The 18,319-nt window shown below is 54.9% G+C and overlaps 2 protein-coding genes across 2 annotated transcripts in view; one reads left to right on the top strand and one right to left on the bottom strand.

Annotated features, from left to right (window-relative positions):
* The first annotated feature begins 4,086 nt into the window (after nt 1-4,086).
* On the top strand, nt 4,087-8,564 carry PFDN5 (prefoldin subunit 5). Its single transcript, XM_074935346.1, has 6 exons — nt 4,087-4,247; nt 5,024-5,126; nt 5,715-5,746; nt 6,960-7,034; nt 7,954-8,059; nt 8,193-8,564. Exons 1-6 carry the CDS (start codon nt 4,176-4,178, stop codon nt 8,270-8,272), a joined length of 468 nt encoding a protein of 155 aa, XP_074791447.1. The 5' UTR covers nt 4,087-4,175; the 3' UTR covers nt 8,273-8,564.
* A 2,320-nt stretch (nt 8,565-10,884) lies between these two features.
* LOC141975147 (uncharacterized) overlaps nt 10,885-18,319 on the bottom strand; it is a 37,752-nt gene continuing 30,317 nt past the window's right edge. Inside the window, exon 4 of the mRNA XM_074935348.1 lies at nt 10,885-11,954. Within this exon, the coding sequence (XP_074791449.1) occupies nt 11,350-11,954 (605 nt within the window). The 3' untranslated portion in view covers nt 10,885-11,349. The remainder of the gene's footprint in view (nt 11,955-18,319) is intronic.

Raw genomic sequence — 18,319 nt, 5'->3', positions numbered from 1 at the left:
CAATGTTGTCATAAATGATCTGGAAAAAGGGGTAAACAGTGAGGTGGCAAAATTTGTAGATGATACAAAACTTCTCAAAATAGTTAGTTCCCAAGCAGGCTGTGAAGAGCTACAAAAGGATGTCTCGGAATTGGGTGACTAGGCAACAATATGGCAGACGAAATTCAGTGTTGATAAATGCAAAGTAATGCACCCTGGAAAACATCATCCCAACTATACATATTAAATGATGGGGTCTAAATTAGCTGTTACCACTCAAGGAAGAGATTTTGGCGTCATTGTGGATAGTTCTCTGCAAGCTTGCATAGAGTGTGCTGTGGCAGTCAAAAAGGCTAATAGAGTGTTGGGAATCATTAAGAAAGGGATAGATAAGACACAAAATATCATATTGCTTCTATATAAATCCATGGTATGCTCACATCTTGAATACTGTGTGAAGATGTGGTCGCCCCATCTCAAAAAAGATAGATTGGAAAAGGTTCAGAAAAGGGCAACAAATTATTAGGGGTATGGAATGGCTTCTGTATGAGGAGAGATTAAGATGGGAGGGGGGCTTTTCAGTTTGGAAAAGAGATGACTTGGGGGGATCTGATAGAGGTCTATAAAAATCATGCCTGGTGAGGAGAACGTAACTAAGGAAGTGCTAGTTACTCCTTCTCATAACACATGAACTAGGGGTCACTAAAAGAAATTAATAGACAGCAGGTTTAAAACAAAAGGAAGTATTTCTTCACACAACACAGTCAGTCTGTGGAACTCTGCCAGAGGATGTTGTGAAGGCTGAGTAATAGGATTCAAAAAAGAACTAGACAAATTCATGGAGGATAGGTCCACCAATGGCTATTAGCCGGAATGGGCAGGGATGGTGTCCCTAGCCTGTTTGCCAGAAGCTGGGAATGCATCACTTGATGATTACCTGTTCTGTTCATTCCCTCCAGGGCACCTGGCATTGGCCACTGTTGGAAGACAGGATATGGGGCTAGATTGGCCAACTGGGTCAGACCAAAGGTCCTTCTTATGTTCTATGTTCTTTGTCAGCCTCCCCGAAGAATATGTGCCATGCCATCTGCATGCTTCAGGCAGGAGGGTTTTCAGGAGATCTAACTTGCAGAGCTGTTAACAAGGGCTCGGATTTCACTCTTTGCTTGGTAGTTTGGACTGTGTCAAGACACAAAGTCAAGGAGGGAGAGTAGCATGAAGCATGGCCACCAGGAGAGCTGGAAGTGGACCTAGATGCAGCTGTAGACACCTCCAGGAGCAAAGTGTTGGAGTTGATGGGGGAATTCTCTCCCATCCCCAGAAAACTTGGTAGGGCTGTGGGACATCTAATGCTTCATAAAGGGAAGCCATAACCTTACTTTGTCCAGAGGAGAAACTGAGTCAGGGCAGATCAAGTGACTTGGTTGATGGTTCCACAGATTGAGTGGAAATGTTGGGCCTAGAATCCAAATCTCTGAGCTCAGCGTCCTGTGCCCTACTGCAACAGACCATTCTACCTTACTTGGGAACAGCCGCCACACTACAGTGGGGCTTGGCTGTGGCTGTGTCTCTAGCTGACAGTTACTTTAGTGGCCAAATGCTGCCTAATAATGATCTTTGGCACCAGCCCCCTCACTCTTCCTCTGCACATAGGATGCTCTCTACAGGGTAGGTGTGCTTCTTCCTTTTAACCTGCACCTAAGCAACCATCCTTTCACACCAGCTGTCCTTCTCGTCCGTGTGTGTATTGCTTTAGGAGGTAGTGGTATCGCATCAGAGTCTGCCTCTGTGCTTGGAGATCCCCAGCATAATGCCCCTGTTGCTGCCTCTGTGAAAAGCATCACGCTGAGGTCCTGTAAGCATCCCATGGAGCAACTTGGATGTAAAATGACCACTAGTGGAGCTCTGTAAACCCAAAGAGCTGAGGCTGCCCCCTCCATCTGGTGTTCATCCAACTTGCTATCATTGATTATGGGACTGGCTTCTTTATTTGTATTGTAGTGCCTAGGAGCCCAGGCAGGGAGCAGGCCCCCATTGTGCTAGGGCCTGTACAAACAATGAAAAGACCACCCCGTCCTAAAAAGCTTACAATGCACATTTATTTTATTTCAGAGTAGCAGCCGTGTTAGTCTGTATTTGCAAAAAAAAAAAAAAAGAGTACTTGTGGCACCTTAGACTAACACTTATTTGAGCATGCTCAAATAAATTTGTTAGTCTCTAAGGTGCCACAAGTACTCCATTTATTTTATTGTGAGTTTATCACACTGGTAAGGTGATGTCCTCTCTCAGAGAACATGCTGTGGGTAAAAACGGGCCTGCGGCCTCTGTGCTAGGTTGTTCAAGTTTCCTATGCCCTGAGTAAACTTAGAGCAGTCCAATAGCCCTGACTGACTGACTCGGCTGTGCCATGGAACTTCCCCACAATCATTCCTAGAGCAGATCTTGAAACAAAGCATCTAGTCTTGATCTGAAACCTGCCCATGAGGGAGAATCCATCACGACTCTTGATAAGTTGCTCCTATGGTTACTTTGTTTAAAAATTGACACCATATTTCTGTTGCCGGCACCCAGTGCCGAGAGGCTGAACAACAGCTTGAGTGGTCTGTTACTCGGTGTGCTACACCCAATAATCACAACGGGCGGGAGAAGCAGAAAAGTTTATTTGAAGCTTCAAATAGGTACAGGGAGATTTGAATCTCAAATCCTGTACCCAGAGCAGGAAGTTACACAGGCTTTTTATACATCCTTTTTCCCAGCATACTAATCCAAGAGCAAGCTGCCCCAAGTATCCATATAGCCAGCCAATCCAGTTCCCAGCTAGTTCTCTGTATCATTTGTTAAACTATACATAAAGCTGCTTTATTCAGCATTGTTCTTCCATATCTGCCCTGTGTGGCCTTGCTTAGTTTCAGGCAGTCTGACTCTGCAGCATATTGTTGCAGATTCTCAGCATAACTGCTGTGTGTGCCTCCAGGCGGGGGGGCCAAGGACACTTGGGCCTAGTATGCAGAGCTGCTGCGAGTGCCTCCAGGCGGGGGGGGGGGGGGGGGGGAAGGACACCTGGGCCTAGTGCGAGGGGGCTTCATCGACACTCATGGTCTTCCATCCCCTCGAGTTACCTAGTGGCCATGCCCCAGTGTCCCCAACATTTCCAATCTGAATTTGTCTGGCTTCAGCTTCCAGCCAGTGGATCATGTTCTTCCTTTCTCTGGTAGACATATGAACCCATTATTAAATCTTTATTAAGTATTTCTGTGTGTTGATGGGTATGGGGGGAGGCAGGGGGAGCAGAGTGGATTCTAGCATTGGTCTAGGACAGTCATTCTCAAACTTATTTGATCGTGCCCCCTTTTTTGTGTCTATAGAATTTTACACACACACCCCCGCCTCTTACCACACGTATACCAATTTAACAAATATCAACATGCAACTCTCACTAGATATTAAAAATAGTAAGGCATTGATTCAAGCAGAGCCAACGATCCAGTGTAATAAGAGCAAAAGCACAAAACTGACTGTGGTCGCTGCTTACAATTAAATGTGCACACTGCGTCGAAGCAAAGGGATGATCGCACAGAAGGCAACGACTTTATATAATGCTATGCAAGCTCAACAGAACTCCATCAAACTGCCCGGTGCCATCGGAGGAGCTGATATCTCTGGAGGAATCGGGTTTGGTAGTTATTCAGGGCTGTGGGTGAAATGTGTGCAGTACGTTTTTTTGCCCCTTAAACTTCTCCATCCCCTCTGCCTCCCGAATACACTCCGCATCCCCCCCCCTGCAGTTTGAGTTCGTCTGGTCTAGGAGTTTAGTGCTGTTAGGACCATTCCCCCGGGATGCCATATGGAGGTTTGTGGTATAAGAACTAGACAGACACATCTCTGCTGCGGTGGGCTGGCTCTTTGTAACGCTGTAGCCCACCTAGACCTTGAAACTGAGCAAGGCCTCACTTCTGAACTCCAGGGAACAGGCTCTAATTGTGATTGATCCCCTCAGAGCAATGGCGACCGGAAGTAGAGGTAGCCCCCTCAGAGCAATGGCGACCGGAAGTAGGGTAGAGGCTTAGCCCTGCAGAGCAATGGCTGCCCTTAGGAAATCATAGAGACGGGGTCCAGCGGAGGCGTCGCGCACCATCGAGTGGTGCTGTGTCCGGCCCAGAGCGCCTCCCCGGCTCGCTCATTGACTCTCCCCCAAGATGGCGCAGCAGGTGAACATCACGGAGCTGACGCTGCCGCAGCTCGAGGTGCTGAAGAACCAGCTGGACCAGGTCAGGACCCAGCCCCGGGAGGGACCCCCCCCGCACCCCGTCTGAGGGGCCCCGCCCCCCCGAAAGACCCCCTCCTAAACCCTCCCCCAGCCCCGTCTGAGGGGCCCCGCCCCCCCCGAGAGAGATCCCCACCGCAACCTGCCCGCAGCCCCGTCTGAGGGGCCCTGCCCCCAGCGAGACCCCCCCCGCTCCCTGCCCCTCCCAGCCCCGTCTGAGGGGCTCCGCCCCCCCAGAGAGAGACTCCCCGCCCCTCCCAGCCCCATCTGAGGGGCCCCGCCCCACAAGAGAGACCCCCCCCGCAACTCACCCCTGCCAACTCTGTCTGAGGGCCCCCCCCAGAGAGAAACCCCCCCCCGCAACCCGCCTGCAGCCCCGGCTGAGGGGCTCCGCCCCCCAGAGAGAGACCCCCCCCGCAACTCGCTCCTCCCAGCCCCATCTGAGGGGTCCCACCCCCCCTAAACCCTCCTCCAGCCCCATATGAGAGGCCCCGCCCCCCAACGAACCCCCCCCCCCCCGCTATCCTCCGTCAGCGAGACCCCCCGCAGCCCTGGCTGAAGAACCCTGCCCCCCCCAGAAAACCCTCTCCTAAACCCTCCTCCAGCCCCGTCTGAGGGGCCCTGCCCCCCCAGCAAGACCCTCCCAGCCCCATGTAAGGGGCCCATCCCCCCAGCGAGACCGCGAGCTTGGGGAGCCCCATCCCGTGCCTCTGTTCTCCTGCCCCAATAGTGATGCCGGGTTCTGCCCCCACGGGCGCTGGGCTTTGCTCTTCCCCCCAGGAAGTGGAGTTCCTCTCCTCCTCCATCGCCCAGCTCAAGGTGGTGCAGACCAAGTATGTGGAAGCCAAGGACTGTCTGAATGTGCTCAACAAAAGCAACGAAGGTCAGTGCAGACCCGCCCTGCGCCCTTGGGACCCCTGTTTCCCCCAGGCCCATCTGGGGATGGTGCAGTCGTAGAGGGCACCCCTTGGCGTTTGCATGCGGTTGTTAAGCTCCCCACACTGCTGCTGTATAGCCCCGTGTCCTCCAACTTTGTGCATGTGTCTTGGCTCTAGGCCCCCTGGAATGACCTCCCTCTTCCCATGGACCAGGTCCCGAGGGGAGGGAGTTTTCATTAGTGGTTAGAGCAAACACCTGGGAGCCAGGACTCCTTGATCCTGATCCTGGCTGTGCCGCTGACTTGCTGCGTGGCCTTGGGCAGGCCACAGCCCTGGTTGGTGCCTCAGTTGCCTTACAGGGCGTATGTGTGTAATTAATTAAAGAGCTCTGAGATCTGGATGAAAGATGCTATGGAGGGGCCTGGCGTTGCTATTAACTTGCCCCCAACAGTGCAAAGCCTCTGAATGCTGATGAGCACCCATAGTCGTGGCTGTCCCCCCACTCTCACGCTGCTTTTTGGAGGCCCTCCCCCCTGTAGTGTGCAGTAGAGGGTAGTGTCTGGGTAATAACAGGCATTTGTTTCTGTCTCCAGGGAAGGAGCTGCTAGTCCCGCTAACCAGCTCTGTATCCTTTACCCACCACCTCAAAGATGCTGCCGACATTGTGCTCTGGCTCCTTGCTACCCTGGCGTTTTGATTCTCACCCCAACGGGGAACTTAACCCTTCGGGCCCCAACATGCAGCCTGCTCTGGCTTTGATGCAGCCGGCAGCTAGCAGGCTAGCGTTGAACGTTTCCAGTCAGGGGACTGGAGGCTGGGAACAGTCACAGGGACCCTTTTCCCTTTACGACACTAGTCTAAATCCTGCCTGGATTGACAGTGACCGAAGCTGCTCCCGCTGGACAGCTGTTCCAGTGACCTCTCTATGAAATGATCTGTGCTGTTCCATGTGGCCTGCCATCCGCATCCCAAACCCACACCCCAGCTGGCCCATTAGCCCCCTCCTTGCCAGAGGGGCCAAGAACCAAGGAGGCTGGTAGAGCATGAGCTCCCCTCTAACTCCGTGGCAGGGCTGAGGCTTGTTGGCCAAGATGTACTGGGGGCGCTTGCCCTGCGGCTGCTTGGATTGTGCCTGCTCTGGGAACGAACAGGGGCTTCTAGTTCCATGCTCAGTTCCTGCTGCCTCCTCCGCCTGCTGATTTTTCCAGTGATACTGGGACACTGCAGTGTCTCTCTGCAACCTCCTCTCATTAATCCCGGCTTGGGTTTCTCCTCCGCCCAAGCGTCACAAAGCGACCTTGGGACTGAGCTGATCTTTTGATAATGTTGAAATCAGTTCTAGTCGTTCCCATGGGCCTGCACCGTTCATATCTAGCAACATGGTCCAGTGGTTAGGGCACTGGCCTGCGACCTGGGTTCTATTCCCAGCTGTAGCACTGACCCGCTGTGTGACCGTGGGTGAGTCACTTCCTTTCTCTGCACCTGTTTCCCATCCCACCTTCTCTGTCTTGTCTGTTTGGACTGTGAGCTCTCCAGGACAGACACACACACACACACTCTCTCTCTCTCTCTCTCTCTCTATTTGTGCAGCGGGGCCCTGAGTTTGGTCAAGCCTTCAACCTGCCACCACAATATAATCTAGTAAAACACTTTTATTAAACTGAATATCTGGGCAAATTGCACTCACATCTGCCCGTGCTCAAAGGAGTTCTGTTGCTTTATACCAGTTCAGGAGCAGGTGTGGAGCTAAGATGCTTTTCCCAGGACCTATCACCGTAACCTTGTTGCTCTCATGGTTTCCCTGCTGGTTCTATGTTTTCCCTTGACCTCCCTGGCAGATGTACGTCCCCGGGAAGCTCTCCGACGTTGGCCACGTGCTGGTAGACGTGGGGACAGGCTACTACGTAGAAAAGGTAGGAGGCACTCGTGAGCCAACCCACCGTGAGAGCGTTATTAGACTTGGTGTGTTCCAGGGAGTGGCAGGATGTGCTTTACCTGCACATAAAAGCTTTAGACTCGGAGCCATCTCTTCCCCACCCCAGTCTCTCCGTATGAAACGCACTCACACCTTGAGCACAGAATTCTTGCTGTACACCCTGCGAGCTCTGCCCTGGGACTGGAGGGATGTGTCTGACAGCAGGCTAGGTAAATGGCCAGTGAGGTTAGTGCACTGGAATTCTCTGCTAGGGGATTGGGTTGCATTCCCTTAGCCAGACCTCCTTGTCTACGCTGCAGTGGGGTCTTGCAAGCTAAGCAGGTGGGTCCTTCGATGAGAAACCTTCAAAACCCAAGCAGGGACCGCAGGCAGGAGTGGTGCACTCTTCCCTGGGTGCTGCCGTCTGTCAGGGCAGACGTAAAATCAACCTGCTGACCATTAACACTCCTGCGACCCTTTCCCTAAGCATCAGGGGTTTATCCGTGGCCAAAGATGCATGGTTACGTGCTGTCACCTCTTGCTGCTTCAGTCAGAGACGACGCCATCAATTTCTATCTTGTTTTGTGGTGTTGTGATGCCCTATTGGACAGCTGTCATGTTCCACCCCAGAGGTGGCTGCATTTCAGTAGCAGATGAGGTGATATATAGGTACACCTACAACTAAGGCATGCTGTGAGGCTTCATGACGTAGTGCTTTGAGGGTCTCTGATGAAAGGTGCTGTAGAAAGGCTAAGCATGTTACTGCCGGAGCAGCCAAATCTTGGAGCGATTCAAGTGTTTACCCTCTGTCCTGTGCATCACTTCATTGTCACTGCACTTCAGGCAGGGGGTGAGCCCCTCCCCAGGTGCCCACCTCTCCTTGGGGTGGACATATCAGGCCACCTTTCCTCTTGCAGACAGCAGACAATGCCCGAGATTTCTTCAAGAGGAAGATAGACTTTCTGACCAAACAGATGGAGAAAATTCAGCCGGCACTGCAGGAAAAACATGCCATGAAACAAGGTATGGACATGTTGGTTTTTTCAGGCAGGCCGGGCTCTGGGGCGTTGCCCACTGCTGGCACCCACCTATTCTTAACAGCTAGAACGGCCCCTGGCCAACTCCCTTCACTGTGTGCATGTTCTCTCCCTTGCAGCTGTGATGGAAATGATGAGCCAGAAGATCCAGCAGCTAACGGCCATGGGGGCTTCACAGGCTGCAGCAACCAAGGCATAGCCTTTGGCATCGGTTCCCCGGGCCCCGCACGCTGCACCTTGACTGTGGCATTTTGTTCTCTTACGAGCAGAGTCTTAAAACCACCAACGAAGCAGCTGGGGCCAAAATCATCATGGCGCCATCAGGAGGCATCTGCTCTTTGTGCTGGTGGCTGTTATGTGCGTGCAGTGTCTTAAGTGCAAACCTGGTGGAAGCTCTTCCCCTTTTGTATGTGGCAGGTGATATCAATGTGCGAGATAAAGTAAAGCATTGCGGAACAGTACTCGGCTGCCTCTGGTGAGAGATATGAGGGGTGGGGCTATGAAGACTTCTAGCTGTCTGTGTGGCCCCTTTAAATCCAGTGGAAGTTGTTGCCAGCTGATGTGTGGGGTGGATCTGTCTCTCTGAAGCTTCTGACCATCACCCTAGCATCTGAGCTCCTATGGGCTCTGGCCGCAGAAGAGGAGGGGGCGCAGGGGATGCAGCAGGCTGTTGCTTCTTCAGGGAGAACAAGTCTCTAATGGGCAGGCCTGTGTTGGAGCACTGCAGGGAAACAAGGTGGTTCCCATATGAGATGCAATAGGACAGCAGCCAGCTGGTGTGGAGATTCCCTTATGGCATCTGGTGAGCACCCCAGACACAAGGCAAGTCACTGGCACCTACCAGCACCCCTATCCACTGGCTGGATTTCAAGCTGTGGGTGTGTTTCTTGTCAGATACATGTTCCTTCTGGTCCCACCCAGGGCTCCCACCCCCCAGCTTCCTCTCCAGCCACTCAGCGCTACAAGCAGGGTCCCAGTTTCCTGCTAGGATGAGGAAGAAGGGCTCTGAGGAGCAGCGGCCGTTGCCCACTGCCCCTGTTTACCATTCTGAGAGGCAGCGGGGGCCAGGCCATGATGTGATGGGTTTTTGATGGGCTGCATGTGATGTGGTTGGGGGAGGGGTAATACTGGCCAGGCTTCAAGCTGCATGTAGACCTTGAGCAGAGGGTTGCCATAGAGATTAAGTCCAAACTGGAAGCAGGCATCTGGTCAGCATCTTATGCCACTGGCTCTTCCCCTACAGCTGCTCAGAGGCGGGAGAGTTCCCTCCCTCTTTGTCCCTGGCTGCTGAGAGAGGCAGGAAGGGAGATTGGTTCACTCCTGTTGCCCCTAGATGCAGGCCTTAGAGTTAAGATTTTTAAAGCTCCCCAGAGGATTCAGGCACCTGGATTCCCTTGATGGGGTGTCTAAATCCCTTAGGTAACTAACAAGCTCAGCCTCCATTTGTGCACAGCTCCTCTCTCCCTCAGTTCAAGGGGATTCACACGGACCACCTTCACAACATAAAATAATGCACCTCGCTCTTGCTCAAAGCCACCTGCTGCAAGGAATGGAGAAAGGCAGTGAACAGAGCTAGAGGGGCCAATTGTATAGCCAGCACCTCTACTCAGCATCTACACAGCGGGACAGAGACGCCAGCTGATGGTTCCTGCTGAGTTTCGTTCCCAAAATAAACAAGCCCTTGTAGCTGAGCTGCAGAAGGTTTTACTTTCACAAAGCTGCCATGGGTTTCTATTCCCCTTGGCGGAAGCAGCCTGTCTGAAACTCCTGCAGGAGCTAGGGGCTGCTGGCCTCCTGAAAATCAGGCCCTGAGGTCTTAACCCCATACAGCAAGATCCAGCTCATGCCAAGTCACCAAGAGGGAAAAAATGCCCTGTCCTCCTCTGCCAATCATGCCCTAGAAGTCCAGGAGTTGGAGAGAAGTGACTTGCAGTTTGGGATCAAGATCCTGGGGCCTGCGTTTCACCAGGTGCTTTGGGGAGGGGGGTGATCGTAAGTTGGACACTAATCACTTGTGAAAACCTCAGGCAAAGGGTGGTCCTGCAGCACTGAAGGGGGCAAGGCAAAGCCCCCACGCCCAAAGGGAAACAGCTTTTCCTATCACCTATACACACTGCGAGCAGCCCCTGTTTATACCAGCCAATACAACTGACTGCACTGAGCCAGGCCTTACTGCTGCATGGTGCCCTGGAGCAGCCCCTGGGAGTCCCCTGAGGGATCCTGCCTGGCACTAGGTCACTGAGGAGGCTTTCCCAGGCCAGAGGGAACACAGACAGACTGGGGGTTTGGTTCTGAGCTTCTGTTCTGCTTTGCTCTTTCACTTCCATTGCCGCTTCCTTCTTTCAGTCTCCAACGGGACCACACCCTCAGAAGGGCAAGTCCTGTCCCATGCTAGCCCACTGGGGCATGTCCACCAGGCAGAAAGCTGCCAGCTGGGAGGGAGGGTGGATGAGAGACGCTAAGGATCTTAGAAGGGACAAAGAACCTTTAATTAATTCAAGCGATTCCCCTCACCCCCATTATCGGTATTAGCACAATACCTGGGGCCCCCCACTCAGAGCAGGACCCCAAATATGGAACCAAGGTACCATTTCCTTCCCAATGAGCCTGACCCATACAGAATCTACACCCTCAAAACAGCAGAATTTTATTCTACACTGCACCTCCTCCTCCACAATCCATCTTTTAATGTCATCCCCCAGGAGAGGACACCCTCCCCTGTCCCAAGACGCTAGCTTCCCTAGGATGTGCGGTGCCTTGTTGAGTATTATGGCTTCTACCTTAAACATCCCCTCCCCCACCCCAACCCTGGTCCCTGCCCCCCACCTTATGTACATCTGTAAGCTCTGTCCCCTGTGAGTTTTTTGAGGTCTGCTTTCCAAGGCTTTGACCACAATGTTGATACCATGGACGGCCACACGCGATCCGCCCCGATCTAGTGGATGGCCATGTGACGCCGTAGACAGCCATGTGACTCGCCAACGCTAAGTGCTCGCTGAGATCATGGAAGGTCACATGACAGGCCACAGGCATGCTCAGCAACATCATGGATGGCACAGGCATGCTCAACGTGTTGATACGGTGGAGGGCCCTGCTCAGCACACATCAATACCGTGGACACCCACGTTTGGCGACGCTGTGGCTGGTCACGTGACGGGCATGGCCATGCTTCGCAGGCATCAACGCTGTAGCCAGCCACGTGCCGAACCACATTGAGCGCATCTTGATGCCGCGCACGGTCACGGGACGGGCACGGCCCCACTCCACGCCCGTCGTTCAGCGCACGAAAAGGGGCTTGTGGACCCTCTTGTGCCGGTTGAGCGTGGCGCTCTTGGCAAAGCTCTCCCCGCACTCCACGCAGATGAAGGGCTCGTGCCCGTGGGCTTCGGCCCGGTGGCGCTCCAGCTCCGCGCTCTCGCGGAAGGCCTGGCCGCACTCGGGGCAGGGCTGGCTCTGGCGGGCGGCGTGGAGCCGCTGGTGCTTGAGGAGGTTGGTGCTCTGGGTGAAGCCGCGGCCACACTCGGTGCAGCGGTGGGGGCGGGCGCCCGAGTGGGTGCGCTGGTGCTTGATGAGGTTCTTGCTCTGGGTGAAGCTCTTGCCGCACTCCCCGCACTGGTAGGGCTTCTCGCCGGTGTGGATGCGCTGGTGCTGGATGAGGTTGGAGCTCCAGCTGAAGCTCTTGCCGCAGTCGCCGCAGCGGTAGGGCTTCTCGCCGGTGTGGGTGCGCCGGTGCTGCACCAGGTGCGAGTTCTGGCTGAAGCTTTTGCCGCACTCGCTGCAGGTGCTGGGCCGCTCGCCGGTGTGAGTCCGCTGGTGCCGCAGCAGCTTCGACCAGTGGCTGAAGCTCTTGCCGCACTCGTTACAGATGAAGGGCCGTTGCCGGCCGGTGGCACCACGGTGCCGCACCACCATCCCCCCCTCTTCCTCCTGCCCGCCAGCCAACTCCACCAACTCGCCGCCATAGTCAGGGGGCGGCCCTGCCGGGCTCTCCGGCCCCCGGGCTTTGGCGCTGCCCCCGTCAGCTCTCTGGGGAGCCTTCTTCTTGGGCTTCTTGGCCAGCGGGCTGTGGGGGATGACAGTTTGGATGATCTCGTGCTGAAGCTCCTCCTCGCTCTCGCTCACGATGCCGTCGTCAGCTGGAAAGCAAAGGGGAGCCGGAGTCAGCACAAACGCACAGCCCTGGGGCTCCGTCTGGAAGCCAGGGCTGAGCACTGCAGGGCAGCCCAAGGGATCGGAGGTCCTGTTGCCATTAAAATTCACAGCAACCAGGTATTTGGATTCTCCAAGCAGCTTCGAAAGTCTCCCCATAGTCCTCAAGGTGGGAGAGACGGCAGAGGCCAGTTCTCATTTCAAACCCCGCCCCTCCCAGCAGAGGCCCCAAGCTTCCCCTCAGCTTGGCTGGGGTGACAAGAATGACCCACAGACCCCATGAGAACGGGATGGGGAAGCCCTTGGCTGGAAGTGCGGGGGGGGGGGGGGTGTATTTACAGCCCAGGACCCATGAGACATGGGAACCTCCCTTTTTCCCCACCCACCCTGTCCCGGGACACCATATGGAAGAGAATGGGCATGGGGTGGGGAGGGGGGAGAGAAGCCCAGCTGCCTTGCACCCTGAAAACAACCCCTTCCTAGCAAAACCCTGCAAAACTGGAGCACACAGGGACCCCCTCCTTAGCAGAATCCCCAACTCACAGCCGGTGGGATGGGACACTCATCAGAGAGAGGGGTCTCCACAAAGCAACACCAAGCTTTGCCCCATGCAGGGAGGACAGGCAGAGGAGAGATCCCAGGGACCAGGGGGGAGGGATGGAGCTAGGACACCCTTTGGATGCTAGCAATTTAATGGAGGAATTAAAGCCACCCAAGGGGCACAGGGAGTTCACCCTGAAGGTGGCTCCTCAAGGCACCAGCCTGCCGAGGACCCTGCACTCAGTAACCCCCAGGCACCCTCTTCCCTTCAAATCAAAGCCACTTGGTAAGTGAAACGGCAGGTTGCGCCGAGCGGAGGGGCCTCTCAGGAGTCTCATGGAATTGGCAGGGAGCCATGAGTGACACCTGCATCCATGTGGGAAGGATGGCCCAGTGGTCAGGCCACTAGCCTAGGACTTGGCAGACCCAGGGGGTTCAAGTCCTTGCTCTGCCACAGACTTCCTGTGTGACCCTGAGCTAATCTCTTAGCCTCAGTTCCCCCTCTGGATAATGGGGACACCCAGCCCTGCCTCAGAGAGATGCGTGAGGATAATTCCATTGACAACGGGGAGGTGCTTAGATACAATGTGAATGGGGCCAGACAGGTATCATACACTGTGCAAGGAGCGCTAGGCTAGGACAGATGGAACAAAGAGTCCCCTCCATCCCCTGGGTCTCAGCTCCCTCCACCCACACTTCACCAAATCGGTGGCTCCTGGGCTGGCTTCGTGTCCATCCTCACCTATGTAGACTCGTCGAACGATATCGGGGTCGTCAGAGTCATGGAGCTCCACCACGCACGGCTCTTCTTGCTCCATTGGGGGTGGGAAGGAAGACGTGAGGAGTCAGGAATCCTGCTAACGGGAGAGAGAAGAGAACACAGGCCATTAACTCTCTGCCCCACAGCAGCGTCACCGCTGCTCACACCCTACAGAGCCCGTTCCCCACGCATGCAGCCATTGAATCGGACATGAGATGGAGCTCAGCAGTAAGCCCAGGAGGGACCACTGTGATCTCACAGCCTGATCTCCTGCAGAGCACAGGCCAGAGAAACTCTGCTAGCGAGTCCTGCCCTGAGCCCAACGGGTGAGTTAGAGGCATCAGATTGCTGTGAATGAGGTGAGTGCCGATCAGCTGAAGCACTTCTTAGCCATCAGGTGCCTGAATTTCCTAGAAAAATCTGGCCCTAAGTGACTTTGCCCAAGGTCAGTGGCAGAGCAGGGAATTGAACCCAGATCTCCAGGCTGCTGCCCTGACCACTAGGCCATCCTTCCTTCCTTCGAAGGGCTTTGATTGCATCCCAGTGCAAATCTAGCTCTTCCAGGAGCTTCTCCTGAGATCTCAGGTTAACGCTTCACAGAACTGCTTCAGCGGGAAGACGAGGAAACATCTGACCCTTCGGTAAGGAGCCCAGGCAAAGCGTATTACATGGGCTAGTGAGACACAGACTAGCTAACCCCGCCGTGGGCTAGCTCAGCTCCCGTTTCGGCACCATTATTTTCAGAGCTCAGGAACACTCGTGGAAAACCCAACCTCACTTTTGGGTGTTGAGCCCCCGAAAACCCAGCCCCGTGTGTCTAGTTCCCAGTGCTGCACCATCCCTGTTCTAAGCAACAGGCATTGCCAGCCACAGGTATAGAGCGCCACCGCCCTGGTAATCTAGGTGCCAAGGCTGCGACTGCTCCCCAGAGCTGCCTGGGGAATTCAGTCACCCCAACTCCCGTTCGTTTTAGCCCAACCTGACACTCCCATGCCAGGGTTCCTCTAACAGGCATGTGCTGTAAAGGGACAGTGGGACATCTCTGGACCGTTACCTGCACTCCGAGAGGCGTGGGTCGGGGTTTCCAATGCAGGCGGCGCCGTGGCAATTCAAAGGCTATTTTCCCACCTTGCCCCCCTCTCTCTGCACAGTGTTGCTGTGGCTGGATGCACTTGAAGACCTAATGGAGAAAGCAAAGCAAGTAAGAACCCTTATCGTTACCTGGTCATCGGCAGTACAGCAGCTTATATCCTTCTCACACCGCTCTGGGGTAGGGGGGGCATGAGTCTCATTGCAACTGGGGCACAGGGAGATAGAATACTTAGCTCTTATATAGCTCAATGGGCTTGGCAAATGAGGTCACACAGTCCTTGGCCCCATTTTACAGATGGGGAAACTGAGGCATGGAGCAGCTAAGTGACTGGTCCGAGGGGTCAGGCAGGAAGTCTGTGGCAGAGCAAGGAACTGAACCCCGGTCTCCGGAGACCCAGGCTAGTGTGCTAGCCCCCCTTCCTCTCCTAGTCATCTACACGAGGGTGAGTCAGGAGGGACTGCACTGAAGTCTCTAGACCAGGGGTAGGCAACCTATAGCACGCAAGCTGGTTTTCACTGGCACTCACACTGCCCGGGTCCTGGCCACCGGTCCGGGGAGCTCTGCATTTTAATTTAACTTTAAATGAAGCTTCTTAAAAACCTCATTTACTTTACATACAACAATAGTTTAGTTACATATTATAGACTTATAGAAAGAGACCATCGAGAAATGTTCAAGTGTATGACTGGCATGCAACACCTTAAATTAGAGTGAATAAATGAAGACTCGGCCTGCCGCTCCTGAAAGGTTGCCGACCCCTGCTCTAGAGAGACAGCCACAGAAAACTGGGGAGGGGGGAGAATCCAGCCCAGAGTTTTAACTCCCTGCTCCTAAGAACTGAAGTCAACATCTTCCACAAAGCAGCTATTGATTTTGAGGGCCTTGGTCTTTGGGAGTCCAGCTTGAGGCCCCCGCGGCTCTGTTCCAGGGGGGAAGGATAATATTATGACATGAGGCTTTTTTAGTAAGGTAAGATCTAGTCACTTCTCTTTGGAACACAGGACTGGAAGGGACCTCCTGAGTCACAGAAGCCAGTCCCTTGTTACCGCAGGCAGCCCAGTCATACAATCCTGTTCATAAATGTATCAAGCTCCAGCTTTAAACTCGTTAAGGTGTTAGCCTCCCGCTAGGAGTCATGGAGGGGCAATTCCAGAACCTCCCTCTTCTGACGGTTAGAAACCTTCTTCGGATCTCCAGCCAGAAATTATTTCTGGCCAGTTTCTCCCCACTTGTTCTTGTGCCAACACACGTTCTCTTTTAAACTGAAGATTCAACCTGAAAAAAAGAAAATCCGGGGAGAGGGAGGGGGGACAAAATAATCCAAAACACAGTCTCTAGGGCAGGGACCATCCCTGTTTGTACAGCACCTAGTGCAATATGGTCCTGATCTGTGACTACAGCTCCGAGGTTCTACTGCAATACCAATATTAAGTTCTTACAAGGGAAGTGGTTTGTGGGGGTGGATCAGTCCTTCAGGAAATGGGGCCTGTTTTCAGAGCTTTCAAAAAAAAAAAAAATATATATTAAAAAAGTAAAAAAAAATTCTTACAAAGTCACAATTTTTGTTTTAAACAGAACTAATGCCTTAGTTTGCTGTTGATCTGGTTTGCACTGCTGGAGTGCCCAGAGACCCCCCTCCCCAACTGAGATCACATCTCCCTCCTGTTCCTTCCTATTGTAAGGAGATGCCTTAAAGGCTGAAATACCTGTTCCTGGCAGCTTTACCAGCTGGGAGATGGAGGGGACAATCCTGGTAAAGAGCAATGTCACTTGGGACAGATCAGCTGGGTCTGAGGGAGGAAAGGAGCCTGGTTTTTAGAGACTGCATCTGATGAAGTGAGCTGTAGCTCACGAAAGCTTATGCTCTAATAAGTGTGTTGGTCTCTAAGGTGCCACAAGTCCTCCTGTTCTTGTTGCGGATACAGACTGAGCCGGCTGCTCCTCTGGAGCCTGTCAACCCAAAGGCTCACCCGGAGTGTCGCAACTGCCTACAGTTGTGTGCGCCCAACGGAACAATTTCTTCCCCCTCCGGTAACTGATGGCAAAGTTGGTAAAGGAGAACGAAGCGGCGGTGAATCATCCCCCGGCAGGGAGGGAGAGAGCTGGCAGGTCCCAGCAGACATTAGCCACCCACCGCTCTCAATCTCAGGGGGCAGGGGCCCCGAGTCCCATCTGGGCTCAGGGGCCCAGGCAGCCATGGATCTCTCCCCCGCCCCTGGCACCCAGCTGCCCAGATCAGGACACACACACCCCCCGCATCGCCCCCCAGCTGCCTGGATCTCGCCCCTCCACCCGAGCTGCCAGGATCAGGACCCCCCCATCACCCCCCAGCTGCCCGCAAATCGCGCCCCGCCCCCAGGATCAGGACCCCCCCCCGCAGCTGCCGGGATCTCGCCCCCCCCACCACCCGAGCTGCCCAGATCACCCCCCCCAGCTGCTCGCAAATCGAGCCCCGACCCCAGGATCAGGACCGACCCCCCCATAACCCCCCAGCTGCCCGGATCTCGCCCCCACCCCGAGGTGCCAGGATCAGGACCCCCCCCCATTGCCCTCCCCCTGCTCGGATCGCTCCCCGCTGGCTGCCCGGATCGGGGCCCCCCCGCCGCCCCCGTTCCCGGCCCAGCCCCCCCCGCCGCTCACCGCTCGGCCCGGGCTCGGGCGCAGCCAGGTGCGGGGGCTGCTGGGAACAGGAAGGTCCCTGCGCGGCCACCCGCTCCCCGCCCCCCGCGTTTCCTGGAGAGCTCTAGGAGCGGGCGGAGCCGCGGCTCTATGGTGGGGGGGAGGGGTCAGGCTCCGCTCCGCGGCCGGGGGGGGGGGGTCAGGCTCTATGGGGGGGGGGGGTCAGGCTCCGCTCCGCGGCCGGGGGGGGGGGAAGGTCAGGCTCTATGGGGGGGGGGTCAGGCTTTACGGGTGGGGATGGGGGGGGGGTCAGGCTCCGCTCCGCGGCCGGGGGGGGGGGGTCAGGCTCTATGGGGGGGGAGGGGTCAGGCTCCGCTCCATGGCCGGGGGGGGGGGGGGGGGAAAAGGTCAGGCTCCGTTCTGTGGTCCGGGGGGGTACAGGAGGCTGAAGCCATATTTAGTAGGGGATTTTTTCAAGACACAAATGGGCATTAAGGACCCAGCTTCCCCCCCCCCCACACACACACACACCCCCAACTCTCACCAAACACCCCCAACTCCCCCCTGTCTGGCCCCCAACTCCCACCCACCGCCTCTCCTGCCCCCCAACTTCCAGCAACCTCCTGTCGACAACACCCCCACCCCCCAACTCCCAGGTTCCCCAGCTCCCACCCATCACTCCCCAAGTCCTCTTGACACCTTTGACAAATCTTCATCCCTAATTTATGGGCCTGGACGGATGGACACACAATAGGGTGACCAGATGTCCCCTTTAAAAGGACAGTCCTGTTTTTTGGGACATTTTCTTATATAGGTGCCTGTTGCCCCTCACCCCCTGTCCTGTTTTTTCCACAGTTGCTAGCTGGTCACCCTATATTACACACACACACACACACACACGCCTCTCAACCCCCAGCAGAGCTACCTAGGAATTGCCAGGCTGAATCAGACCCTCTAGCCCACTGTCCTAATCTCAGACACTGGCCAGTGCCAGATGCCCTAGAGGAAGGTGTTTGTGGGATAATCTGCCCCTCGATTTTAGGTCTCCTCCTGGCCTCTAATCAAGCTCTGGGTTTAATATCCTT

The sequence above is a fragment of the Natator depressus genome, chromosome 20 (genome assembly GCF_965152275.1).
Source record: "Natator depressus isolate rNatDep1 chromosome 20, rNatDep2.hap1, whole genome shotgun sequence".
In the NCBI taxonomy this organism is placed as follows: domain Eukaryota; kingdom Metazoa; phylum Chordata; order Testudines; family Cheloniidae; genus Natator; species Natator depressus.
The sequence above is the reverse complement of the archived record's forward strand: the minus strand, read 5'-3'. Positions and strand labels throughout refer to the sequence as shown.

Coding starts and splice junctions, on each gene's coding strand:
- PFDN5 (XM_074935346.1), top strand. CDS start 4,176: ATGGCGCAGCAGGTGAACATCACGGAGCTGACGCTGCCGCAGCTCGAG. Junction 4,248..5,023: donor TGAAGAACCAGCTGGACCAG/GTCAGGACCCAG, acceptor TCTTCCCCCCAG/GAAGTGGAGTTCCTCTCCTC. Junction 7,035..7,953: donor CAGGCTACTACGTAGAAAAG/GTAGGAGGCACT, acceptor TTCCTCTTGCAG/ACAGCAGACAATGCCCGAGA.